At 38.6% G+C, this 26,759-nt stretch overlaps 2 protein-coding genes across 14 annotated transcripts in view; one reads left to right on the plus strand and one right to left on the minus strand.

The window, feature by feature from the left end:
* Positions 1–541: 541 nt before the first annotated feature.
* Positions 542–3,732, plus strand: myog (myogenin). The gene is made up of 3 exons (XM_065241409.2): positions 542–1,335; positions 1,939–2,044; positions 2,187–3,732. The coding sequence occupies exons 1-3, from the start codon at positions 790–792 to the stop codon at positions 2,300–2,302; spliced, it is 768 nt and encodes a 255-aa protein (XP_065097481.1). The 5' UTR covers positions 542–789; the 3' UTR covers positions 2,303–3,732.
* Positions 3,733–3,865: 133 nt separating this feature from the next.
* The window catches only part of ppfia4 (PTPRF interacting protein alpha 4), a 100,129-nt gene continuing 77,235 nt past the window's right edge, over positions 3,866–26,759 (minus strand). For 3 of the 13 annotated variants that reach the window (XM_065241398.2, XM_065241396.2, XM_065241406.2), the window contains exons 10-30: positions 25,943–26,074; positions 25,373–25,435; positions 25,147–25,238; positions 24,863–24,995; positions 22,674–22,900; positions 18,993–19,221; positions 17,768–17,803; positions 17,418–17,548; positions 15,497–15,615; positions 15,309–15,390; positions 14,885–14,966; positions 14,490–14,690; positions 12,866–12,928; positions 12,490–12,516; positions 10,504–10,679; positions 10,324–10,421; positions 8,868–9,043; positions 8,594–8,662; positions 8,280–8,460; positions 7,959–8,055; positions 3,866–5,770 (exon numbers count right to left, since the gene is read on the minus strand). In XM_065241398.2, the coding sequence (XP_065097470.1) occupies positions 7,994–8,055; positions 8,280–8,460; positions 8,594–8,662; positions 8,868–9,043; positions 10,324–10,421; positions 10,504–10,679; positions 12,490–12,516; positions 12,866–12,928; positions 14,490–14,690; positions 14,885–14,966; positions 15,309–15,390; positions 15,497–15,615; positions 17,418–17,548; positions 17,768–17,803; positions 18,993–19,221; positions 22,674–22,900; positions 24,863–24,995; positions 25,147–25,238; positions 25,373–25,435; positions 25,943–26,074 (2,379 nt within the window). In that variant the 3' untranslated portion in view covers positions 3,866–5,770; positions 7,959–7,993. The remainder of the gene's footprint in view (positions 5,771–7,958; positions 8,056–8,279; positions 8,461–8,593; positions 8,663–8,867; positions 9,044–10,323; positions 10,422–10,503; positions 10,680–12,489; positions 12,517–12,865; positions 12,929–14,489; positions 14,691–14,884; positions 14,967–15,308; positions 15,391–15,496; positions 15,616–17,417; positions 17,549–17,767; positions 17,804–18,992; positions 19,222–22,673; positions 22,901–24,862; positions 24,996–25,146; positions 25,239–25,372; positions 25,436–25,942; positions 26,075–26,759) is intronic. The other 10 variants (XM_065241400.2, XM_065241397.2, XM_065241403.2 and 7 more) reach the window with 9 other exon arrangements.

Consider the following 26,759-nt stretch of genomic DNA (forward strand, 5'->3'; position numbering starts at 1 on the left):
TAGTAATTTGGATTTGTGCCATGGTATGTATCACGGTAGTTTGGCATACCACAAAAATACCAAGGTATTGGTACCTCAAAGGTTAAAATCTGTACCAAAATGGTATATATTAGAGCCACCATAACATTGACAACGTTTGTACCTTTTTTGTGAGAGTGCACCACAGTAACATTATAGTACACTATCCAATGCAAATCACTGTAACATGGTACTGCGTAAATGTTGCTAATTCATCTGATAAAAAAACTTTTTGGACACTTTTAATGATGAAAGCTATACCAACAACAATCAAATCACATTAATAAGACAAAGTTAGTTTGCTTTAGACATGATGAAGGCCATACTGTCTGACAACAAGTGTTTTGATCGGCCAATTATGGAGCCATAGTGGATATATTTCATATCTGCCCGAGTCTGTTTGATTTCCATGGCACACATATCATATTCCTTGACTTTCAACAGCGGCCTGACGCTGTTCTCGAAGCAAACCGGTCCCAAATCCCCAGAAGATTGGGGAATGAAAAGAGATGTAAAGTTTAGATGTGTGGCAACAGCTAAACGCGGAGTCAGGTTTCTCAGAGCCCCGGCTATATTTAACCTACTGATCTAACACCAGGCAGAGAGTTTAAATGGCACCACGGCAGTTGGTGCGAAGCAGTTGTCGTCCACAGATCTTCTTCGGCACGAGCTCAGCTCAGGGGAAGGGATTTGCACACATACACCCACGCGAGGACCGTAAAGGACCTATAGCTCATCCAGAGCGGAGAGAACCAAGCTAGCGGACACCGTATGAAAGACATGGAGCTTTTTGAGACCAACCCCTACTTTTTCGCAGACCAGCGCTTTTACGAAAGCAGCGATAACTTTTTCCCCTCCAGGTTGTCTGGAGGTTTCGACCAAGCTGGATATCAGGACAGAAGCTCTATGATGGGGCTGTGCGGTGACGGGAGGTTGCTGTCAGCTGGGGTCGGCTTGGAGGACAAACCATCTCCAACTCCCAGTTTGGGTCTCTCCATGTCGCCGCATCAGGAGCAACAGCACTGCCCGGGTCAGTGCTTGCCATGGGCCTGCAAGGTGTGCAAGCGCAAAACAGTGACGATGGATCGTCGGAAAGCCGCCACTATGAGGGAGAAGAGGAGGTTGAAGAAGGTGAACGAGGCTTTTGAGGCTCTCAAGAGAAGCACGCTATTGAATCCCAACCAAAGGCTGCCTAAGGTGGAGATCCTGCGCAGTGCCATCCAGTACATCGAGAGACTTCAGGCTCTGGTTAGCTCTCTCAACCAGCAGGAACACGAACAGGGCAACCTGCATTACAGAGCCACGGCTCCACAGCGGGTGAGTGAAGTTTGGGAGACCATGGGGCAGGTGCCCAGCGGGCTTGTTGGGGAAATGAGGGGTGGCTGAACAACAGATACATTGTTGATGTATTTCATAGTCAGGACCTTTTCAGGAGTTGATCTGTCAAATTTATTAGGAATGCTTTTTACACTTTTTCATTAGCATTAAAAATGGAAAAAATTGACATTTTGTTTCTGGGCAAAAAAATAAACATATTTTTCTGATTAATTTTATAAAAAGAAAAAAAAAATATTTAAAATGAGAAAACAATGACAAGTGTCAAGATTGTTCAGATTCACATAGGTCAATGCAAAACCCACTTCAAATGTCGAATATATTGACAAAGTTTAGTTTAGTTATGAATATTTAAACTACTGCTAATTTTTATATATTTTCACATTTTGGTTACAACTACACAATTATATTACAAATATCATTTCATATTTTTAAAGACCTTTTAATCACATATCAAGTAGACTTTAAAGGCAGATAAGAGATTGCTATGCATTGTATTTTCTTTGGCTTGTTGGAGGTCCAGTAGGGTAGATTGGGTGGGGTAACTGGTAAAGTGACTGACAGTACTGTATGTGTTTGTAACAGGTGTCCTCCAGCAGCGAGCAGGGGTCTGGCAGCACCTGCTGTAGCAGTCCAGAGTGGAGCAGTGCGTCCGAACTCTGCGCTCCAGCATACAGCTCTGCGCATGATGGTAAGACCATCACATCTATACTGAACATACTAACAAATCAAATACAAACAATAAATCTCACAGAAACTTTAAATTACGGAATGTACATTTTTTATGGTCCACAAAGCAAATATGTGACAATACACTTGTTTTTTATTTCCAGATCTCTTGAACGACGACGCAGAACAGACCAACCTGAGGTCTCTGACATCTATTGTGGACAGCATTACAGGAACAGAGACCACTGCAGTCCCCTATTCAGTGGACATTAGCAAATAAATCAGGTGTTTAGAGCACCTATCCATCGCACTATCCATCTATTACACCCGAGGTGAATGAAGAACCACTTTAAAGTCATAAAACCTTGGGGTGTATTTTTCCAGACAAAATGATGAGGTCCATATGATAATATTTCCAAGTGCTTCAATCTCTGATGGAATGAGAATTTCGGAGGAAACTTAAGAGATGCAAGCAGATTCATATTTTCGTATTTCCTGATTCCTTTATTTTTTCATTTTATTTGTGTGTGCTGTATGCTTACCAACAGACATCCAATTTGTGGGTCCAATGCATTAACTCCATGGTTTTGACCAATTTATGCTTAATTTAAACTAGTTCTGAATGCCAGTTGTGTAAATATGTTCCTATTTTCTACAGAGTGGTTTTCTTATTTTATTTTCTATTTTTGTGTGTGTTATAATAATAATTTATTTGGACTTTTATAATAAAGATTGTTGTGTATTTGTAAATATTTGCATTAAATCATCGTCTTTGTCCTAAAATAACTTAACAGGAAAAAAACAACCAACAAAAAGTTTAACAGAAAAGAAAACAAGCACTAAAATACAATCCATGAACTGATTTATAATACATAAGGTACATATTTATTTTATATGTTCATATATGATAATTTATTCGTGACAGTTTTTTACATTTAAAGTGAAAAATCAAAACTCAACAGGGTGATTCTCGCAAAATTAGACTTATGAGGTGTCATGAAACATTTTGATAAAAAAGTAAATGCTATCAAAAAAAAAAGCATACAGTTACAAACATCTCTTAATGTACTATTTTGCACATGATTTCATATGACATCATACAAACCAATTTTGTTGTTTTTCCAAATTTAAGGGGAAAATCCATTACCGCAACGTGTCCATGACTGGTTTTGGGTTCTTTGACATGGAAATATTTATAATTAAAAAATCTAAAAAATAAAAGGCTTCAGTGCATGTTATACTATAAACATTTACAGTAAAGAAACATGTGGTATTTGGTGATCATTGGTAAATGTAAAGACAATAATAAGGAATATAAATGTGTCCAAGACCAATTTTCTCATCCTCCGCAACAATTTTCAATCATTGTTTAAGCCCTCAAGGAACTAACATTTTCAAAAAAAAAAAAAAAAAGAATTCATAGTTGGAAGGGACATAATTGACTGTGACACTCAAGATGGCTACCAGGTAAGAAGTTCTTATTTTTTTCTCTCCAGATAAAAGTTGAATTTCATATTACCTAGACAACTTTTTAGTTCTCATTACCGAAACATGAGATTGTAAATGCATATATTTAATGTAATCTCATGTTGCGGTAATGATAATTTTTGATGATGATAATCTAAAAAAAATGTATAATTCTATAGGAAATTTTTTTTTTTAAATCCTCTAAAAATAATGGTTATACTATAGTAAGTTCAGACCTTAATCTATGTGCAAAAAATTAAAAATTGCCTTCAAGGGCATTTTAAAAATTCTGATGCTGGACACCTCCTAAATCTTGATTAAGTGAGAATCACCCAACAGTATCTGAGAAGTACTAAACAAATTTCACATTTAAAGAGAAAAAAAGAGGATTTTCACTAAATACTGTAGACTTAAACCAATGCTTTATGTGGAATTTTGTGCAGAAGCTACTCTATACAGAATTATATCCACAAATCAGCTTTTTACAACAACATTAAACCTTACATGCACACAAAAGAGGGTGAGGGTGACAGAAAGAAGGAGACCTGCACCTGTTTTACAGTTTAAAACCGTTAAGAGCAACTACGTAGCGTAAAAATCACAGGAGAACATTGCAAAGAGGCTTCGGTTATTCCACTTAAACGTCACTGTCGCATCAGGGAAACTTCATTATTATTGTACTATCGCTTGGTCCTCATAAAGGCATGTTTAGCAAGCCACCAAAGAAAATGCCCCTAAAAAAAATTCTAGAAAGACAACGAAATTGGCTGCGAGACGCTAGGCACAATGGGCAGATAGAGGCTTAAAAAAGAGCAGCATACCACAGGATTTCAAGTTTAAGTGTATGATATATTTCTTTAGATCTGTGGTAATGACGGTTGAGAGAGAGAGAGAGAGAGAGAGAGAGAGAGAGAGAGAGAGAGAGAGAGAGAGAGAGAGAGAGAGAGAGAGAGAGAGAGAGAGAGAGAGAGAGAGAGAGAGAGAGAGAGAGAGAGAGAGAGAGAGAGAGAGAGAGAGAGAGAGAGAGAGAGAGAGAAAGAGAGAGAGGCAATAAATGCTACAGTGATTGTCAGTTTAGTGGCATGCATGCTCCACTAGACGCCCTAATGCCAATAGTGATCCACACAGCACAAACAAAAGGTCACCAGTCACGCAAACGTAACCATCATCTACTATTTCCATTTGCCGGATAAGATTATTTAAAGAACGATTACTTGGCCACATTTGTTTTCTGTGTATAAAAGAAAAAACAGTCACTTATAATAATACTTTTTTTTAATATAGAGCACTTTTTAAAGTAAGAACAATGATTTGTCAGCATTGTATAACACTTAAAATACACATACATACATTTACACATACAGTACAGTAGCTGCCACAATTGCACGATACATCATATGATTTATACAGAAAATATTGTCTGGGAAATGCCCGACAGTCTGACATACGCTCGTAATTTGGTTGCTTTATTCAAAGCTAGGCTGATCGAGAATAACTGGCTCTCGTGACGATCATGTGTTCAAGAAAAAGAAAATTGATGTTGTAGATCTTCAAGTCTATTGCTTTCTTTGACCTCTAACATTTTTTTAGCATCTTGGTGTCATTGGCAATTTTTGAGAGCACACAATGTTTGAATAGTGAACCCTATGTTGTGGATCAGCACTGTTGATGTGAACACAGACACACTGCTCTCCAGTCACCACCACTGGTGTTTGAAACACCGACTACACGTTTACAGTAACACTGTTCTAGCAGATACTGTAGAGCTGTCTAAACGACAGAAAACTTCAAAATTCATATAATAATAATGATATATTCATCTCCATATACAAGTCTGATATATTTTTCATAAAAAACATAATAGCATAATTTTCTCTTTTTATATATACAGAGACGTTGATTAATATTTTGCATAACCAAAGGGGGAAGCCTTGTACAGTAAAATGCCACACCCAAAGGAACAGACTAGCACTGACAGACTACAGGGCCAAGTACACCAGTTAAGTACGACCACCACGAAGACTATATAACTGGGATAACTGGGAAACAACCGATATGACAAGATATCTCGTTTACGGGTGCTATGCGTTCGATGCCCTCCAGATCCGAATCTCTCTGCTCCCCCCTCTATTGCACGGTGTCCAAGAAAGCTCGGGTGTGTCATTCAGGAAAGGGGAGGGGGCGGAGGCGATCCCACCCTCCCTTCAAGATGTCCCCAGAAATTTGGCATGTCATTCTCGAAAGGCCGCAAGCACGTGTCCATACAGGTAGTGGGAATGCACTGAGAGGAAAATGAGACAATACAAGAAGGCTTTTAGGAAATATTATATTATTATAAATATTATTATGAAATCACAATTCCACAAACTAAAAGTATGAACAGAGAAAATTTATTCAAATTGTCTACAATTTACTGTTTGTGAAATTCATAGGATTTTTAAAGTTTAAAGTGATAAATGCTAAAAAAAAATGTTAGCCCTCCATTCACAGCAAATTGTGAATTACTTTAGGCAAGAAAGCAGTTAAACCCCAAAAGAAATTCAAAGTGCTTGGCAGATCATTTAAAATCATTCACAAACATAAAAATGAATAAGGTGTAAGAAAGAAATAGATTTTTTTCAAAAAAAAAAAAAAATAAAAAAAAAGACAGACATAGATTATATATATATATATATATATATATATTATATATTTAAAAGAATGAAAAGCAAAAATACAGCCCATGCCAACTCTTATGTTATTCTGATCCATAGATGTGACTCGGGTCGTGATGAAACAATGATGTTAGCAGTTCTTTACATTGTTGTTGTAATTGACAGAAAAAATATTAAAATGTTCCTCCTGAATTTTCACTTTAAAAGGATAGTTCAGCCAAAAATGATATTAAACCCATGATTTACTCACCCCCAAGCTGTCCGAGTTGCATAAGTCCATCGTTTTTCACACAAACACATTTTCGGATATTTTAGAAAATATTTTAGATCTTTCAGTTGATTAAATGTAATGTTACAGGGTCCACCCATAGTCCACGACCTTCAAGTCCAAAAAAGTGCGTCCATCCTTCACAAATTAAATCCAAACAGCTCCAGGATGATAAACAAAGGTCTTCTGAGGGTAATCCACGCGGTGTTGTTGTAGAAATATCCATATTTAAAACTTAATTAACAAAATAACTACCTTCCTGTAGCGCCGCCATCTTAGACTCCTCTGTATTCAGGAGAGAGTATTAGCGTAGTGTACGAACTTTTCTTAGTGACGTATCACAAATTCGGAGGGCGGGGCCACAGAGCAGAAGCAGAGAAACCTCCGTAGGCTGCGTAAGCTCTCATCCTGAATGCGGACGCGACTAAGATGGCGGCGCTACCGGAAGGTAGTTATTTTCGTTAATAAAGTTTTAAATATGGATATTTCTACAACAACACCGCGCGGATTACCCTCAGAAGACCTTTGTTTATCATCCTGGAGCCGTTTGGATTTAATTTGTGAAGGATGGACGCACTTTTTTTGGACTTGAAGGTCGTGGACTATGGGTGGACCCCGTAACATTACATTTAATCAACTGAAAGATCTAAAACATTTTCTAAAATATCCGAAAATGTGTTTGTCTGAAAAACGATGGACATATGCAACTCGGACAGCTTGGGGGTGAGTAAATCATGGGTTTAATATCATTTTTGGCCGAACTATCCCTTTAAGTCTATTGATTCTCTGTTATAAAGAAGTTGCAAGAAGTTGTTGTGTCAAGAATTCAAAACAACACAAATCTCATTCATTTCAATGGAAGTTTGGTGAATTCTGGCAATATGAGTAACTGTTTCCATTACTCTTTAAATTGTGCAAATTAAAAAGCGTATTGGAAATTCGCCAAATAGCAAAACGGCAATTTCGCATAAACTTCCATTCATCGCAAAAACGTTTTTATGCTCGGGTGAGGTGTTTTTTCAAGCAATTTGAAAAAGGGAATATATTGCAAAACCTTATGAAATCGAACACACCTGTCCCCATGGTTTTTTAAAGAGCACCATTCACAATTTTACATTTCCTTTGGTGTCTAAGTGTGTATTAGTAAATGGTAACGATATGCAAAAGGTACAAACCCCAAAGTAAACAATGACGCGACTTATCGTTTCCAACATAAATCTCTTTTCTTGGACAACACCAAATACACGGATTGTAGGCAACAGTTTACTTCCTGGGATTAGTGATGTAGACAAGACCGACATTATCATAATTCCTATAGCTTCAGACTTACAGCCTGCAAGTTAACTCCTGTTAGCAATGTGCGCAAATCTTTTAAACATGGTTAAGATGTACGGTACGTGGAAAATTATATTTTAGTAACCATAAACCACGCAAACACATTGTATTATACCAAATACACAAAATAACACTGTTCTTAGCAATGAAATAGGTGCACTTTAAGTGAGCATTTAAAACATGAAGCCGTACGGCTACACAGAACAGCTTACCTGTTAGTGTGAGTACAGTGATTAGTAAAAGCAAGTTAGCAGGAATAAGTCCTGACAGCTGAAGGGTCTAGTCTCTGCGGGGCCGGGGGACCGGCTGCTGAACCACAGAGAAGAAAACATGCAGTGAGTTAGGGACCCCTGTCCCTTCTAACACATGCGTTCACAGCATACATGTTTTGCATATGCAAAAATTAGTGTCATATGATATACTGCTATGTTATGTTATGTTAGCAAAGGCACGTGTTGTTAGTACTGTACTGCAACCACTTAAGCACAACATGCTAGTGACTGAACTCATTTTACCCCAACCTCCCTTTCTACCTTCTGGTTGCAGCTGTTTCTTGGGCACAGCAGTCATGGAATGGGGAATGGACATGGTGCTGAGGCGGAAGCCAGCGGGAAGAGTCTCTATGGAGCCTGCCATCATACCCAGACCCTGGCCATCCCTTGGCCTGAAACGCTTACGCCATGATGGAGACCTCCGAAATGATTTGTCATCACACTGTGAAGATCAAAACAATTAGGTTTAGAGGTGTAGTGTAGTGTAGTGTAGTACAGTAGTAACTTATGTGAAACTCAAAACACATTTCATTTAAAATCCCCTTAAATGTACAGTAGCTGACATTTTCATCTACCTCTTCCAAACGCCGGTCCGTCCCCAATGCTAATAGATTATTGAACTCCCTCTCCAGTATCTGCCTGGCCTGGGAGACACATCAAAGATAATGAAATATATTGAACAATCATATCATTTATTCATTTAACAAATGCTTTTATCTAAAGTGACTTCCAAGTGAGGAAGCATTTGAAATAAATTGCCTTAAATCAATATCAATAAAATGAAGCACATCCAGGTATTCACTGAGAACACTGCCACATTATCTTAGTTTAAATATTTCTGGTCCTCACCTGTGTGTTCTGCATGGGAATTTGCAGAATAAGGGCCAAGCTGCTGAAGTCGAAGGTCTCATCGAGGGCGATGAGAGCTCCGTGCACTCCACTTTCCAGCAGGTTATTATTGTACTCCTTCAAACCGATAGTCTGAACCCACTGCATCACGTGATCATTGGTCCACACCAGAGTATCTGGAGGTAAAACGGCTTTTTAATTTGATATTACCTTTGCAAGACACTTTTTGAAAAAGCTGATTGGTTGACTGAAATATTTTTATTTAGGGTTGTACACTGTCAGAAGAAATGGTCGAAAATACCTTTCAAAAAGTACAGCTTTGGACCTAAAGAGTTGATATTAGTACCAAGGTACACATTGGTACCAAATGTATACATGTTTGTACCTAATGGTACATATTAGGAATTTCAAAAGTGTACCAGTAATAATAAAAGTTATTAATATTAAAGGGGAAATATAATTAAAATCTGACTTTTCCCCATGTTTAAGTGCTATGATTGGGTCCCCAGTGCTTGTATCAACCTAGAACATGTGAAAAAGATCAACCTAGTAACTTAGTTTTGGTAAACCATTCTCTGCAAGCGTGTGAAAAAAAATTGAAATTTGGCTCCCCCTGTGATGTCAGAAGGGGATAATACCGCCCCCTAATCTGCACTATCCAACCACAACACTGCCATTTAGTGCAGAGATCAGCTCATTTGCATTTTAAAGGACACACCTACAAAAAGGCAATTTTAACATGCTATAATAAATTATCTATATTGTATTTCGAGCTAAAACGTCACATGCGTACTCTGGGGACACCAAAGATTTATTTTACATCTTTAAAAAGTCTTGTGAAATGTCCCCTTTAAATTAAAATGTAAAGTATTTGTCAATCAGGTGGCCTTGTCAGTCAAATCATCTGTGGTTACTGTAATAAGTTACTACTGACACTACAGTCAGATTAATATTGTTACTTTCCGTGTCACTTTTGTATCAAAATAACTTTCGACTTGCAATTTCTAATAATGTGTCATAAACATCAACAAAGCAAATCTTGGAAATGGCCTGTGTACACAAGTGTACCGGCTGTGTTTAGAAATATCTGTATTTAGGTAACAGTATATGTGCAGTCTGATCATTCTGCACAGCTGGTGCGGCCTGTTTTCAATTCTGTGCATAATGTACATAAGTGTGTATGTCTTAAGCAGTTGGTGCGTGCGCGTCTTTAGCGAAGAAGATGAAAGATTTGAAAAAGCTCCGACAGCTGTGTCAAGTTCAAGTGTTATGCTGAAGTTCAGCCGGGCGCCGTCCCTTTAAATGGATTTGACACTAAAAAGTTCAGCTGTTGACCTCTCACATTCCTATTTTGACAAAATACACAGGTAGTGCCACTAGATAGTGCTCTTCTGTTCATACCATAGAGGTAATAATGTGTAAAAAAAAGTGCTACAATGCAGTAATTTAGTCATACCTTTGAGGTCATGTTGAAAATCTTCTCTTCTTCGTTCTAACTCTTTCCTGTCATAGTTCAGTCTTTTTAAACACATGATGCCATAGTGCAAACTAGCTCTGTTGGACAAAAATATTTCATGAATAAACCACTTTACTGTTTATTTCACTTTGCACTAGAGTGTTCGTGGTCATTGTTTACCGGTGAAAGCTGTCCACCATCTTCAGATGTGTCCTCAGGTCTTTCTTCGTAAGGTGGTCCAGCATCCGAGCGTCCACCAGGCACTCCATGAAGTAGCTGCGGTACTGAGGCAGACCCAGACTGGGCAGCCACTCATTCCCAATCCATTCGTGGTTCATGTCGCCATATGCTAGCGTCTGAGATAGGCAGAAAACATTATTAACCTTTGCAATGTAAACTCGCTTTTAGATTACTGTAATGTATTCAATTTTGCTGTCAAAGAAAGTTGAAAATCTTTGCACTCCCTACACTGTCAGAAAAAGGTACAAAACTGTACTTTTTCTGTTGCTGTGGTGGTACCCTCAAAGGTTCATTTTTGTAACTTTATGGGTATAAAACACATTGAAATTCTAGTCATTCGAGACATTCGCTCCCTGTAATCACGTCACTACTAGAGCAAGCTCCTGATTGTTTAACACGGCGCGAATTTCCACCAAAGTTCAGATTTTTTAACTTGCGCGGCAAAGCTTAATTCGCATGTGAACGTGCCATTTGCCCATTACGCACCGTGCCTTCCGCGAGTTCAGCCCCATTTGCACCACGCCATTCGCTAGTACCCGCCCTGCCAGATGGCAATTTGCGTCTTTGCATTGACTTAACATGTAAATCACTCGCACTTGCCGCCTCCTCCGTGTCTGGTGTAAATGCCACATAAGGGGCGGTTCACATTTTGCGTCTTTTGCGCACCAAATAAGTTATTTTGAATGTAGACGTGTGGCAACGCACTTAAATTGAGAGTGATGCGGTTGCAAAGCACACTTTTTTTAGGGCCGTCGGTGCCGCAGCAAGTAAAAAATACTTCAACTTTTCAGAATGGCTCGTCAAAAAGCGCACGTGATAGATGGAGGAAAGCCACACAGTCGCCCCTTAAGGTACAGAATAGAACCTTTGGGTACAGTAATGTACCCAAAAAAGATACAACATTGTATGTAGAGGTACAAAACGGAACCGTACTGTGCGCATCCACACCGCCACCGGCAAGAGTGTCAAAAAAAGCTCTGGATGCCTTTCCAACGATGCTATAGAAAAAGTGTGATGGACACTCTGACGCTCGAATGCATTCCTCTCAAGCGGAGATTTTCGTCTTCCGATTTGTTGCCGCCGAATGTTCCCATCTTCCGATTGGTTGCCGCCAAATGTTTCCATCTTCCGATTGGTTGCCGCCTAATGTTTCCGCCTTTCGATTGGTTGCCACCGAACCGTGTCATAGCTCATAACCATAAAGTTGAGTTGATTTCAACTTTCCTTGACGCTCACATCTTCCAAGATGCGCTGCGCCGCAGTTCGCCGGAGCTACCGCCGGCTCTCACTGAAAATGAATGACTTCCGGCCACTTTGACGCTCTCACCAGTGGTGGTGTGAACGCACAGTTAGGGTACCACCCCAGCTACAAAAAAGGTCCATTTTGTACATTTGACCATGTATGCAGACATTATATAAAAAAATCTAAATAATTTAATCTAAGTAACAATCTAAGTACATTTTTAAACAGTCTTTATTATTTAAAAAATCCACAATTTCATAGTTAGATCAGCAAAAGCCACATTTCAGAAATCAGTAAAAGTCTCTCAATAGCTGTGTTTCCACAGTTGGGCCTAAAGCAAGCGTGCCAGTAGGTGCCAAAGCCGGTTGCATTTCCACAGTCACTTCCAAGGCCTGGTCGCACCTCACTCGGTCTTTCTGGCCCAGGTTTGGTCAAGGTTGTCTGGCCGATGGTCTCACTCAGGTCTTCTATCAAGAATTAACTTCCTACTTCCCGCTGATGGGGTTATATGATGTCGGCTCCAGGGAGGAGTATTAAGGATGGGGTTTATGGCTGACTGTGGAAACACGCCTTGAATTTGGCCTCACAGCTGGCGGTCGGAGGTTACTGACTCAAAAAGCCCTGACTCGCACAGGCCCAACAGTGGAAAAGCAGCTAATGGTAAAGACGGTGAGGTCTCTCACCTGAGCCCAACTTCCTTCCTCATTCTCCTGCCAGTCAAACCCCAGTGTGACAGCGTGTTAGAGCACAGAGCAGACAGCATTAGCCATACTCGCTTTCAGATAAAACTCAGTCAAAGTGAATGAAGCAGACACAAAACTACAGCAGCTGTATTGGTTGTTAGCAGGTAGCAGATTTAGCTACTGTAAGTGCAGTTAGTAAACACTGAGGAATTTTGAGTGAAGCATAAAACATAGGACCACAATCACCTCACAGTTGCACATAAACGTGCATAGGTTTATTTAAAGTGCTGTTTTGGGTAAATTAGGAACCCAATTTTTTAGTGAGTAGCATATGCATGGAACTGCAGGCACATGGGAGTCACCCAGATGGACTTACCATTTTAGAGGAGGTTGCCATGTTTTCCATCTCCTCGTGAGTCACCCACACATTTCCGGAAGACTGAGGAAGAGGCACACACAGACAGATCAATGATCACACATGGCATTATATCTCATTCAAGACAATAAAACAATTCCTAATTTTTCTTTAATATCTATTAGTCTTATTTTCATTTTAATTAATTTAGACGTGACATGAGGTATTCAGGTACGCACAGTTGCAAAAATACTAGAAGGGGTGTGCGGGGAAAAAAACTAATGCAGGGTTAGTTGTAACACAGGCTGTTTACATTGTTGCACAAGGTTGAGCGTTTTGATTATCCGGTATGTTTTTTTTAAATATTGTAAATGTATAATGTTTTTCAGAAAGTTATTGATGAACGATTGTTTTGGTGGCATGTACGTAAATATTTTCATGATTTGTTTTTTTCGGTTTCTGAGTTGGGTGTGTAAGATACCAAATCCAATGCAATGTCATCTTAATCAGTGTCTTGTTGACTAAAACATAGCATCGTTTTGAAATATGTCTGCAGCTCTTAGCAACTTTTTTGGTGGGCTTGAAAATATTTTGACCCAGCGGGGTTAATTGTAATGCTGTGTTACAACGAACCCCTCAGCACTTACGATATAAAAACGTTAGCGTAATTCTTGCTGTTGTTTTAAATAGGCTACACATGAATGAATGCTGGCTGCCAACAAAATAAATGTGCCTGTCTTATCAAAAATTGTGTGTCAAATGTAGTTTTGTTCATATCTTTAATATTTATTGAATAAAGTCACGTCAAAGATTGAAATCATAATGAAATAAATGGCTAAAATCAGACTTTGATGCTCATTATCTCAGAATATGATCTTGAAACTGTAGTATGATTATTACAGACTGGGTCACATATAAAACATTTTTTTGTCATAATTGTGCTGCTTTTTCTCACATATTTAGACATTTGTATCCATTTATAATTGAACTATTGTTAGAAAAGAGCTGGATGGATGAATACAGTGTGAATGCCTGTCTGTTATAGACAGATATATAAACAATATCCACTTCAAGTATATAGACAAAATAATATTGAAATATTTACCTGCAAACTTAATTTTTTGGCAAGTGTTACAACTAACCCCCTGCCTGTTACAATTAACCCCACCTATGGGGTAAGTTGTAACGTTTGCACTTCTGTCACGTTTGGTGTAATTGTCCAAGAATGGTAAGTACTAGAAACAAACTTCAAATGGTTATTTGTAGCAGAGATGTGTGTGTTGCTTGTGTAACAATATAATTAATAAAACTCAAATATTTTTTGAATGATCGAGCCAAAACCAAAAAGCGTTAGATTGTGCCCCGCTCTTCCCTACTATTCTAATGACAAAATTTCCATCAGGACCACGCGTATGTGTAAAAAGTGAGGTATACCCAGGCCTTTAAGCTCACATGGTTACTACTACATAACTAAGTATGACTGCAGAAGAATAAAGTTCAAGCGACAAAGCATCATCATTTAGTTGCAGTTGCTTGCAGTTGGCTGCAATTTAATTAAGCAAAAGTAATTTGTATATTTGTTCAAGTGAACTGTATGATTAAAAGTGAATTGTATAAGTAAAGTGAGTGATTTTGGAGTTCTTACTGTGCGTGAGGTCAGCGGAGCTGAAGGACTTGTCAGTGAAACCATCTCTTGAATGGCCAGCCTTAGCTTTAACCGATGTAGTGGGTTACTGATGCCGATCTCTCGCTGGATTTCTGTGTCTGACAGCGCCGACATGATCGCGCCGCTCTTCACGTTAGCGCGACACGCCGCCACGTACCAGGCAGGCATGCCCACCCACAGCTGAAGGATGTCAGAGAGAGAAGTGTCAAAATTCATCTTCATTATCTTCATCATCATCATCATCATCATAGAGAGTGAGTGATTATCATAATTATCATCATCCCCCGTGATTTGTGTGATTGTAATCATGGAGATCATGAGAGCTGAGCTCATTACTGCAATGTGTGGGGGGAAGAAGCTAGACGTCTCTGTACCTCGAGCCAGGAGACGACGGTGGGACCGTCCCACTGAGCGAAAGGAAGTCCTTTCCTCCTGGCATCCTCCAGCAGCTCGTGTCTAATAGCAAAAAAGGGGTGTGCTCAGAGGATATACAATTTTCATCCATATATACAGTATATGTGACACAGGACAAGTTGTATTGAAAATTGCTATTCAATTTCTCTTTCTAACACCCAAACAAAGTACATTTCCTATGGCAGGTGCTATTTAGGAAATCTCTATTTTCCAGTCACATAATGGTCAGGTGACAGAGAAACAAGAGAGGACGATAAAGTATACTTCATTTTTTTTGCTTTAACTGAGCAGTGTAATTGGATAATAGTGTTAGTAAGCGTGTCAATGTGAAAGGAGCACTCTTCCTGTGAGATGTATCAGTGATCATTAAAGAGGAAGACTTACTTTTTCTTCATCCTGCGATCTCTCTCTGCCTGGGTGCCCAGTTTGCTCAAAGTCATGGTGTCGCCAATACCCATCTCGAAATCTAAAGGTCAGTCACAACATTAGTTAAATATAACTTTATCTAATGCTCTGTAAAGCTAATGAAAACTAGACTTGTACAGTAATGTTTTCATCTGGGTTGGTAGTACCTGGAATAACAGGTGGTGTCATCTGGCCGTCCCTGCTCATTGGCTGGTCAAAACGTGCTTTCTCTTTCTTACCAAAGAGACGGCCAATGGACGACTTTATGCCCTTCTTTTTGTTACCACTGGGGCAAAAATATAAAGAGATGAAAAGTTATTCATTCAATTTCAACAAAAGCTGGAGATTTAGCAACCAATGGTAATGCTAAAACAGTATAACCTTGCAGAAAACTTTCTAACTTACTGCATAACTTTGTCTTTACATAAAAATATATGTTTAGTTGTAATATTTAGTCTGTGCTGCTGAAAAACAGTTTGTTGATCCTGCACTCATGCATTTAAATATACAATGTCGATGCTTCATCACTATGACATGACTGCCCTCCGGCATCACCTTATATTTATGTGAAGCATTTAATCATAATAGCCTGACTGCTTTACAAGCTGACAGCAGTGAGGTGCATAATGTAGAGATTGATTTCTTGCAATAATTTAAAGAGCACCAACGGTCCAATTCACGATTTTACATTTCCTTTGGTGTGTATTAGTAAATCTTAACTATATGCAAAAAGTACAAAATAAACAATGACGCGAGTTATCATCTCCAACGTAAATCTCTATTCTTGGACTACAGGGTTTCCCGCAGAAAATGTGTTAGTTAAGGTGGTAGGGTTGTGCCTGTGGGCGGGCCGGGGGCGTGGCAATCAAAGGGGCGTACGCGTCATGATGAAAATTATTTTTTTTAAACACTCAAATTAAACTCAATTTTGAAGAAACTATGACAGAAAATGAACACATACTAGATTATTAATTAATTAAGTGTTTTATTAACAGGCTAGTTATCCTCCAGACAGTGACGGACCATGTCTTTCTCTCATTTCGGCCATGTGGCGCGTGCCCGCTCGCGGTGTGAAGCGCGTCCACGCTATTCTCCGAGATGCACTTGACTGCCTTTTGTGCAGCGTTTTTTTTTTTTTTTGGACGACCTAGTTAAGGTGGTAGGGTATCCCAGCTTAGGTGGGCCCCCGAACTGAAAAGTGCTGCGGGAAACCCTGGACTACAACGAACACACAGATTGTAAGCAACTGTTTACTTCCTGGGATTTATGTTGTAGTAAACACCAACATTATCATAATTCCTGTAAGTTTACTCCTGTTAGCATTGCATTGTGACTGAATCTTTCAAACATGTTAAGGAGCGTCACATATTCGGCTGAGGTCAGAGATATTCAGACCAATCACAACGTACAGATTAGCTGGCCAATCAGGGACAGTTTTGTACAAAAGACAGGAAATCTGGAGCTACAAAAATGTATTAAAACGTAGATTTTGGCAATGAAATAGGTGCTCTTTAAATCAGTAACATTTAGCAGTTATTTGAGGAAAGAAATGTGAATTTGTGTATATGAGTCTGTGTATGTGAAACCCTTTAAAAAATTTTAATAAAACAAGACAGGACACTGTATGATTTGTATTCAAGAGTATCCATAGTGGATCTGAAATGAAAGAAAATCAAAGGAGTTTGGAATGTCAAGAGGGCGAGAAAGATGATGAAATTGCTGTCTGTGTTATTAAAGGGCCTGGTAATGAAGATTAAGAAGATCTTTGTTATTGCTCACTGAGACTAAAGTGTGAGCTACACGTTGTAAAAGAAGATGAACAAAGGCAAGCTGACAGTAATTAACTAGTTTAAAGACCCAAGAGCTGTGTGTGTGTAATAAACTCTTAACTTTCCTCAAGTGTGCCTGCTGGGTAAATGGTCTAATCTGGTTTAATCAGTACAGGTTCTTTTAGCAGCTGTTAAATGTTGAAATGTTAAATGCTTTCTCATTTGTAAGTCACTTTAAATAGAAGCATCCGTTAAATGAATACATGTAAATGTAGCACCTGAGACGTGACTGTCTGTAGATTTGTGTGTGTGCGTTTACCCTCGGCCATCCTCCAGACTTCCTGTTAGCTGAGCGAAGTTCATTTGGTCGAGTCTGAGACTGCGTGGGGATGAAGGGGGTGATGTCTCACACTTTATGGTGGCCTTATCCTCTCTGGTCTCCACAGGGGACTGTTATACACATATATTCTTGTCAAAACTCATGCACTCCCAATCGACACCTAATTTTCCCTTAAACAGCTTTAAATACGCACTCATTACTTAAGTCACCAACTAATATTAATTTACTATACATTCCTCACCCTCAGAAAACACTACACATATTTGGATTAGCAAAGTCAAGTTTGTCGTTTAGAGAGATTAGTCATTTAGAGATGATGACAAACTTACAGCGACTCTCCTGCGGTGTTTCCTTAGATCACTAGGCTGATAGCGTTAGAATGAAGAAAGAGGCGGAGGAAAGATTCAAGCAGACAGGTTATTCAATGTTTCGTTGTTAGAATAAGAAAACAGAAATAAGATTCACTTGAGTTCCTGCTAAAACTCAAGGAATGAGGTAAGAGAAAAGTTGTCAAGCATTGAATTTTAGATACAAACAAAGAAGCTTCTGAAAGGGTTAACTTTAGTTAAGGCTAGGTTAGCAAAAACAGTGCCTGCTTATGTTTTAAAGGATAGTTCGGCCAAAAATGATATTAAACCCATGATTTACTCACCCCCAAGCTGTCCGAGTTGCATATGTCCATCGTTTTTCAGACAAACACATTTTCAGATATTTTAGAAAATGTTTTAGATCTTTCAGTTGATTAAATGTAATGTTACGGGGTCCACCCATAGTCCACAACCTTCAAGTCCAAAAAAAGTGCATCCATCCTTCACAAATTAAATCCAAACGGCTCCAGGATGATAAACAAAGGTCTTCTGAGGGTAATCGGTACGGTGTTGTTGAAGAAATATCCATATTTAAAACTTTATTAACGAAAATAAATACCTTCCGGTAGCGCAACCATCTTAGACTCCTCTGTATTCAGGAGAGAGTATTAGCGTAGTGTACGCACTTTTCTTAGTGACGTATGACAAATTTGCAGGGCGGGGGCACAGAGCAGCAGCAGAGTAGCCTCTGTAGGCTGCGTAAGCTCTCATCCTGAATCCGGACGCGACTAAGATTAACTTACCGGAAGGTAGTTATTTGCGTTAATAAAGTTTTAAATTTGGATATTTCTACAACAACACTGCGTGGATTACCCTCAGAAGACCTTTGTTTATCATCCTGGAGCAGTTTGGATTTATTTTGTGAAGGACGGACGCACTTTTTTTGGACTTGAAGGTCGTGGACTCCGTAACATTACATTTAATCAACTGAAAGATCTAAAACATTTTCTAAAATATCCGAAAATGTGTTTGTCTGAAGAACGATGGACAAATGCAACTCGGACAGCTTGGGGGTGAGCAAATCATGGGTTTAATATCATTTTTGGTGGAACTATCCCTTTAAGCTTGTACGACGTTATACAGTCAAACATGATTTTTGGGAACTTGCATCAAACACACCAGATGACTGTTCATGCATTTTTTACTGCTTTAATCTGCTTGAATTTTAAGTATATGAGGGTCTCACCAGGGTCATAATGCCTAATTCATGTGCCATTGAACCAGACGTCATTTTGGGAGTGGACCGGCCGCTAACTGGAGGAGAGGAGCTGGCCAGGGAGAGGGCTGTGACAGAGGTGGGGATGGTGGAGCGAGGCCGTAGGGTTACGTTGAGGCCGTCCATACTGCCGCTGTTCACTCGACTCTCAATCTCATCTGCACGCAGCTCTGCTGTTTCTCGCTCAACCTGGATCATCCTGAAAGAGACAGAGAGTTTCAATATATTATTACGGCACAATAATTGAATAGAAACTGGTTTTTATTGTCTCTCAATGCACATAAAATTCAGGTTTCACTCTATACAAGCCTTCTCAATAAGTGTGTTTCTAATTTAGAAAATTAACCCTGGAGAACCCATGGGTCAAATTTGGCCAATGTTAGTTGATGCTAAGAGAAGGGTTCTTTGGTTCTCCAGAGTAAAAAAAAATCTGTATTAACAATAAACATATATTCACTATTTGTTCAAGCCTAGAAATTATATTTGTTTTCCCCTGGATACTTTTAGGGGTGTAAGAACCCTAAATACAGCAACAGAAAAAATTAAAGGTGACATAGAATGATTGAACGGAGTATTTATCCTTGTTCTGTGATGTGACATGTAGACAAAAATGTTTTGTTTGGGTCTGTAATGCCTTAGAAGCTTCCTAAAAACCTCTCTCAGATAGCTCTATTAGGGTGGGGGATTTTAAACAAGTGGTTTTGCACCTATTTGGCTCCACCTACTGGCTTAACTTGCACCTCATTACTGATTGGCTGACTTTGCTGCCACTTAAAACATGTAGCCAATTATTTTAAAGTGGAGGGGCAGTTAGATGCCTGTGATGTCATAAGCATCAGTTTTTCAGATTGGGCAGTTTTCTGGCTGACATTTCTAAAAGAGGAATTATTATGAGACTGAGATGTTTAGCATGTCTAGCACTTTTTGTATGTTTGTGAATGTGGGTAGACTACCGTTATTCAACAAAGACAAGGTAAAAATGGTTTTCATTCTCTGTCCCCTTTAAGAGACCACTTTAAGATTATTTTCAGTTTTTCTATTTACTGTTTTTTTCCTGGACTACAAGTCCCTCCGGAGTATAAGTCGCATAAGTCAAAAATGCCTTTTGAAGAGGTAAAACATATATGAATTAACATAAAGTGAATATTTATAGAATAACACTGATGTTTAACCGCGTCTTTTTTATGCGTCTTTTACATTGCTGTTGTATGACTTTGTCACTCCTGAAATTCCAGGACCTGTCAAACTATGTAAAAAGTGTGACTTATAGTCCGGAAAATACAGTACAATTAAGTAAAATTATAATTTTTGCTTCATTCTGTCAATTACCGACAACATTTCAGCCAAATTCCTAAAAAATAATGTTTTTATTTGCTTTATTTATTTATTAACTGAAAATTTAAATTGGTCAAAATAACAAAAAAGATGCAGTGTTTAAACATCTTAAATAAGGCAAAGAAAACAAGTTCAAATTCATTTTTCAACAACACAATACTAAAGTTTTTACATTTATTTTAAAGGTACAGTACAGGTTTTTAGCGGCACCTAGGGATGAGATTGTGAATTGTAACCAACCTCAATTTCGAAATTAGAAACTATGGTAGCTGCCACAGGACAAAGATGTTATCGTCTGTGACAACTTACTGTATGGATGAAACGTGCTTTATACAACAGTTTGTCCGTTTACAACTACTGTACAAGTATGTCGGTGACTTCCATGTAAGTAGACATGTATGTAGATAAAAACGGCTCATTCTAAGGTAATAAAAACAATACAGTTAATTATGTAAGGTCTTTATACACCACTGATAATATAGTTATGTATATAATATTGCATTTCTGTCAAGAGATCCTTTCTAAAAGTGACACAATGCACCTTTAAGAAAAGTTCAAAAGTATATATTTAATGAAATAACACTGATGATTTCTCACATCTTTCATGTGTCTTTTACATTTCTTTTGTATGACTTTATTGTCACTCCTGAGGTTTGCTTTTGTTGTACTTCAACAGACAGTGGACAGAAATGGTCACAAAACACATAGAAATGATTAAAGGCCAAACTGGAGTGGTCTCTTAATCTTTTCTGCGGCTGTATATATTGAGAATACCTTTCATTCATAATTCATATTCAGGCTTCTTATTAATAGAAGTATTTAGCAGAACGTCTCTTATTATTAATTCAGGTATTTATTTAGCAGAACCCTTATGAATTTATCTTACAGCTCAGTCAGTGACTCATCTCTACTGGCACACTGCTGCTCTTTAAGGTAATGGGTCTGTTGTTGTCTGCCATTTGTATTTAACCACGTCTCAGATTCAATCTCTGTGATGAGCAAACTTACTGACTCAAAGTCATATATGACAGGTGCTCTTCTTCCAGCACTTTATGCTGCTGTGAGAGATTCAGGCAGCAGTTCGGTATATGAAAAATATTTGAGCCTTTCTGACACTTTCTGTTAATGTTCTAGTTCCAATACACCGGAAAAAAAAGATGCAGATGTGTCTTCAGGGTCTAAGTCATTTTAAAATCTAGAAGGTCATTAAGTTTGAGAAGAAAGATGAAATGTGTTTTGATCACAAGTAATGTTAATCAAGGTTTTATAATTTAGTTTTACATGAATATTTTCTGCTGTATAGCTCAGTGGTAGAGCATTGCGTTTACAGCAAAGGTCATGGGTTCGAACCCAAAAAACAAATATACTGATAAAAGTGTAAAAACCCTCTTTCACAGGCTGGTTTTGTATCTTTAAGACCAAAGACTATTTAAATGACTTTGTTAATGTTGGCTAACACTTTCACAAGTTAAATGAGTAACAACGCCCTCAGCAAAACACTTAATACTAAATGGAGGTTGATAAAAATATAAATGTGGGTGGTCACATTTTAATGTGCTGACATTTTCTAACTGTGGTGTGTTTAATGACCCATTTTTACTCCTGAGGGGGCGGTTTCCTATACAGGGCTTATCATAGCCTCAGACTAAAATACATGTTTGAGCTGCCTTAATTTAAAAACATCTTGCACTGACATATTTTAACATATATCAGTGCCACACTGCAAAAAAATGACTTTCTTACTTAGTATTTTTGTCTTGTTTTCAGTAGAAATATCTAAAAATTCTTAAATTAAGATGTATTTTCTTGATGAGCAAATTACCTAAGAAAATAAGTCTAGTTTTTAGACAAAACATATTAAATTTAAGCGAATTTGTGCAAAAAAATCTGCCAATGGAACAAGACATTTTTTGCTAAATTTTTCTTGTATTAAGTAAATTCATTTTAATATTTCTACTGAAAACAAAACAAAAATACTAAGTAAGAAAGTCATTTTTTGCAGTGCATTGTTTTGTCTCGAAGTGCACACCAGCATAATATCTTTGTAAGGTATGTTTTTAAAAACTACTTAAATTTCCTAATATAACTAAGACCTAGTCCTGGATTAATCCAAAACTTGACCGGGAAACTGCATCTCCTTAATCACACATTGTACAATTGAAGTGTGAAACTAGATTTTTAAATTTTCGAAGGAATTAGCGCTTGCTCGTGCAAAACCCGCTGGCACGATGCTAGCGTGTTGCGTGTGGCTGCCAGAGCACTGGTTTGCGGTTGCTAAGGAATTCTGAGCAGTTGCTGATATTTAGATGACATCACCTAATCTCCTCATTGATAGCATCCAGCTGTTCCTGCAGCATAAGGGCGAGTGTCTGGGCGTCCGAGTGCCCGCTGGGGGACAGCATATCGGCTGAGCTAAAGATGGTGTCCCGGTCCTCGTCGTCCAAATCGGACAGCTCGGTGTCGCTGCCCATCAAATGAGTACGACTGGCTCGCAAGCTGGAAGGTTGAGAGCGATCCCAGTCCTGCTCCACCATCGGAAGGATCTGGACAAAATGTACATTGGTTACGGCACAAAAGCAAGGAATTTACCAAATAGTGTTTGGGCAAGAGGGATAGGGATATTTGCATTTTGCATTCTGATCCTGATTTTAGGGAAATTTTTCATAATGCTTTTATGTATTAAATGGAGCATACTAAACATTTATTGCTAAAGCACAATCAAACCGCAAAATAATTTAATAAGCAAACAAGCAAATGTCTGGGATTATGCTAAACTACTAAGAATTAAGGACGTTTTGCTGTGGAGCTCATATATCAAACATAGATTGTGTGACAGCCTGCTTAGGGGCTATAAGATGTGTTACACTGTAGCTCCAAAAACACAAAACTTACATTAAATGCATCCAATGAGGCACAAAAAGAACAGAGACAAAGAAAGAGAAAGGGTAAATATTGTCTATATTTATAATGAGAGTTTTGAACAAGGCTGAATATTGCTGCATAATGACATCATCACAACACGCACCAATAGCACCAGTTTGTGTCAAAGCGACAATCTCTACATGCACATTTTAAAGTGGTATAGACCACCTTTACATTAAAGGGACACTCTGGTCTGGCGCTACCACTTTTAGCATAGTTTAGCATAATCCATTGAATCTGATTAGACCATTAGCATCGCACTCAAAAATGACCAATAATAATCGTAATAATCAAGGACTTTTCTGCCGTACCATGTTATTGATTATTATGGTGGAATGAGAGTATAGTCCTAGCCATATCGGCTAGAAAATCGCAACTTTTAATTTTCCGTTGGCCTAAGTACACAATAGGTACGTTTACATGCAACCAAATAATCCGTTTGTAATCGTATTGAAAAGCCTTCATGTAAACACCTTAATCAATCGGATGCTAAAGCGATCGGATGCAAATTTGGATCGTATTGAAGGGGGTGGTGTACTCTGATCTGTGATCCGATCCATAGGAGAAAAGTACGCATGTAAACGTGTGAATCGTAGTATTTTCTCAAGCGGATGCAAAAATACATTGTGCACATGCGCAGAACATTTGTGCTCAAGTTCACGTCTTATATTTAACTCTTATATCACATGATTCACGTCACAGAAACACGCAATAGTAAGGCAGTGACATTACGCAATATTAAGGTAAGCAGGGGTCACGTGATGTACATTCTGCCACGTTTATGTGTACTTTTAAAACATTAGGCTACTTAAAGCAATAAAATAGCGTTGTGTCTTTGGAAAAGTGTGTTTTCATCACCTTTATCTGAAAACTTCTTAAGAAAAACTTTCTCCAACTCCGTTTTGACTTAAATCCAGAGATAAAACAGAACTCGACGAGAGATACTGTCCGCAGCGAGGCGTTGCCAAGTCCTCTGCATTTTTTCGAGTTTAGATTTGAGCTACTGTTTAAACTGTTTCCACCAGTTGTTTTTTTTCTTCGGGTTTAAGATGAAAGTATTTCGTTCATTAGTTATCGGTATTTGGGGATGCTTTTGGGCTAGTTTTGAATGTCCATTTGGGCTGGTTCTGATCCGTGAATCTGGCAACCCTGCTTGCACAGACGTTCGGTTCGGATTCTATAGAATGTACATGTAAACGAACATTTTAATCAGATTGCAATCTTTAGGGTGACAAAATGTTGTGCATCTAAACATAGCCAGTGTTACTACAGAAGAGTCAAGTTTTAAATAGGAAAAATATCGAAACTCTTTGGTTATTTTTGAGCGTGATGCTAATGGTCTAATCAGATTCAATGAATTATGCTAAGCTATGCTAAAAGTGGTAGCGTCAGACCCAGAGATCGGCTGAATGAATTCCAAAACGGTAAAAATCAAATGTTTAACTCTAGGGGAGCTGGAAAATGAGCCTATTTTCAAAACAAGTGGAATGTCCCTTTAAGGTTTACACCATTGATGCTAATAAAATCATATGTAAAGGGAAGGTTTTGGTAGACAGTAACATATGTACGGGTGACATTGGCACCTTTGTGGGTTCATCCCTGAGTGCCATCATTCGACCTTTCTGAGCCCGTCGTATGACACCTGTGGAGGAGTAATGATCACCCTGACCTTCCACCACTGAGAATCGCAGATCTGTGGCACTGCCAAGATGAGACCTGAGACAGGGTCAACAGAGAAGCACAGACAGAGAGTTTGAGATGTTCAAATTAGCATGTGTTTTTAGAAATATAATTTGCATAAATAAGTGGAGCTTCTGTTTCATGTCGTCTATGAAACTATGATGATCTGTTGCAATCTAGGTGTCACCTGGGGTGTGATCCGTCTCCAAACACAGCACTCCTGCGCTTCATATGATCGAGTTCTGCTCGTAACTTCTCAATCTCCCCAATCAGCCTCTCCTAAAGAATTGCAGCAAAATTATAGGCTAAATGTAACATTTGAAAACAGTTTTGATTTTGTATTGCACTAACTACTAGGTTATTGTGTGCGACAGTTCCTTTAGATCAGCATTGTACCTAATAACCAATGGTACCTTATTGTGATGGAACTCCTCCAGTTGTTTCTGGGAATTTTCCAGGTCATGGATGAGTGCATTCTGGATAAGAGCAAACAGAAAGTTGACAGAATTTAAAAACAAGCTCCTGTCCTGCCTGTTCAAGTTCAAAAGAGAGGACAGTTTGGGTCTGATGACTCAGGCTGCATCAGGAAAACTTTATATCTCTTGTGCCCACTCAGTATGTTGCTATAAAAAGGCCTGCCGTTCTCCAGGGTGAATGCAGAGGTGTAAACATGGACATTCAGCCATGTAAATCTGAGATTTGCTGACATTTGGCCTGGGAAATCAGTCAGTTATGAGCTCTGTGTGGGAGGATGCTGAATGGTTGACAGTTGGTGTATGAAAAAGCTTGAAGCAGCATTTGATAATTGGGGTTGGGCACAGAGAACCGGTTCATTTTCAGATTCTTACAAGACTAAGATAAAAACTGTTAAGATGATTTGGACTGAAAACCAAAGTAGGGAAAATTGCTAATGATTTCCACCTCTAACAAAAATGGTATAAAGTGTGTGTAGTATGTACAGGAAGGTGTGGTTAAATCCATACCTTGTCCTCCAGCGCAGCCATGCGCTCCTTCAGGTGAAGTTGAAGGCGTTCATTGGACTCAGTGAGGAGACGGTCCACTGTGTCAGACAGACGTTTGTTGTGTTCCTCATTCATCTTCTCCCTTTGCCGAGCCTGAATAAAAGAAAAAAGGGAAATATGGCATCATTCAGTTTACAGTAAATGTATGAAATCCCTTATAGCACATTCATTTTTCCTCAACAAGCCACATAATAAAATATATTATTCATGTTTGGGGTACAAACTAATTATAAAAAAATATCATTTTTCATATCCCCAAAATATATGTTGTAATGATATTGTGAAGATTACAGCAGAACCAATAGAGGGCAGTATTACACCCTGAAGAAATAAGATTATATTCCAGGGTTTTAAGGTTTTATGCATAAAATAAAGTTGACTTCATATGCTTCTTTACAGTTTCTTGTCTGACAAGGGCATGCGGTGTGTATTTCATAGTAATCTTTCTAGTAAAAACATAATGACAGTGCACCCATATGGACTATGTAGGGGTGATGACTTTTAAACATAGTTGCAGTTCGATATGGGCACTCAGTTGCCTGGCAACACAATATTAATTTTCTTTTAGTGGCAAATGGCCTTTAAGATGTAGTCAACACACTGTCAGTGGAGAATGGTGAGATGTGAGCATCAGGCTTTAATTAAGGCTGAAGGAGAATAAGGAGTCTCATTGACTGTCATTACAACCACCGGCTTGCATGCAGGAGAAATTAACCATGCATGAATTATTCAAAGTCCAAATATAGCAGCCAGTTACAGCTCTTCTCTCACTGGGGGT

The sequence above is a fragment of the Paramisgurnus dabryanus genome, chromosome 14 (assembly GCF_030506205.2).
Source record: "Paramisgurnus dabryanus chromosome 14, PD_genome_1.1, whole genome shotgun sequence".
Classification (NCBI taxonomy): domain Eukaryota; kingdom Metazoa; phylum Chordata; class Actinopteri; order Cypriniformes; family Cobitidae; genus Paramisgurnus; species Paramisgurnus dabryanus.

Coding starts and splice junctions, on each gene's coding strand:
- myog (XM_065241409.2), top strand. CDS start 790: ATGAAAGACATGGAGCTTTTTGAGACCAACCCCTACTTTTTCGCAGAC. Junction 1,336..1,938: donor GAGCCACGGCTCCACAGCGG/GTGAGTGAAGTT, acceptor TGTTTGTAACAG/GTGTCCTCCAGCAGCGAGCA. Junction 2,045..2,186: donor ATACAGCTCTGCGCATGATG/GTAAGACCATCA, acceptor TTTTATTTCCAG/ATCTCTTGAACGACGACGCA.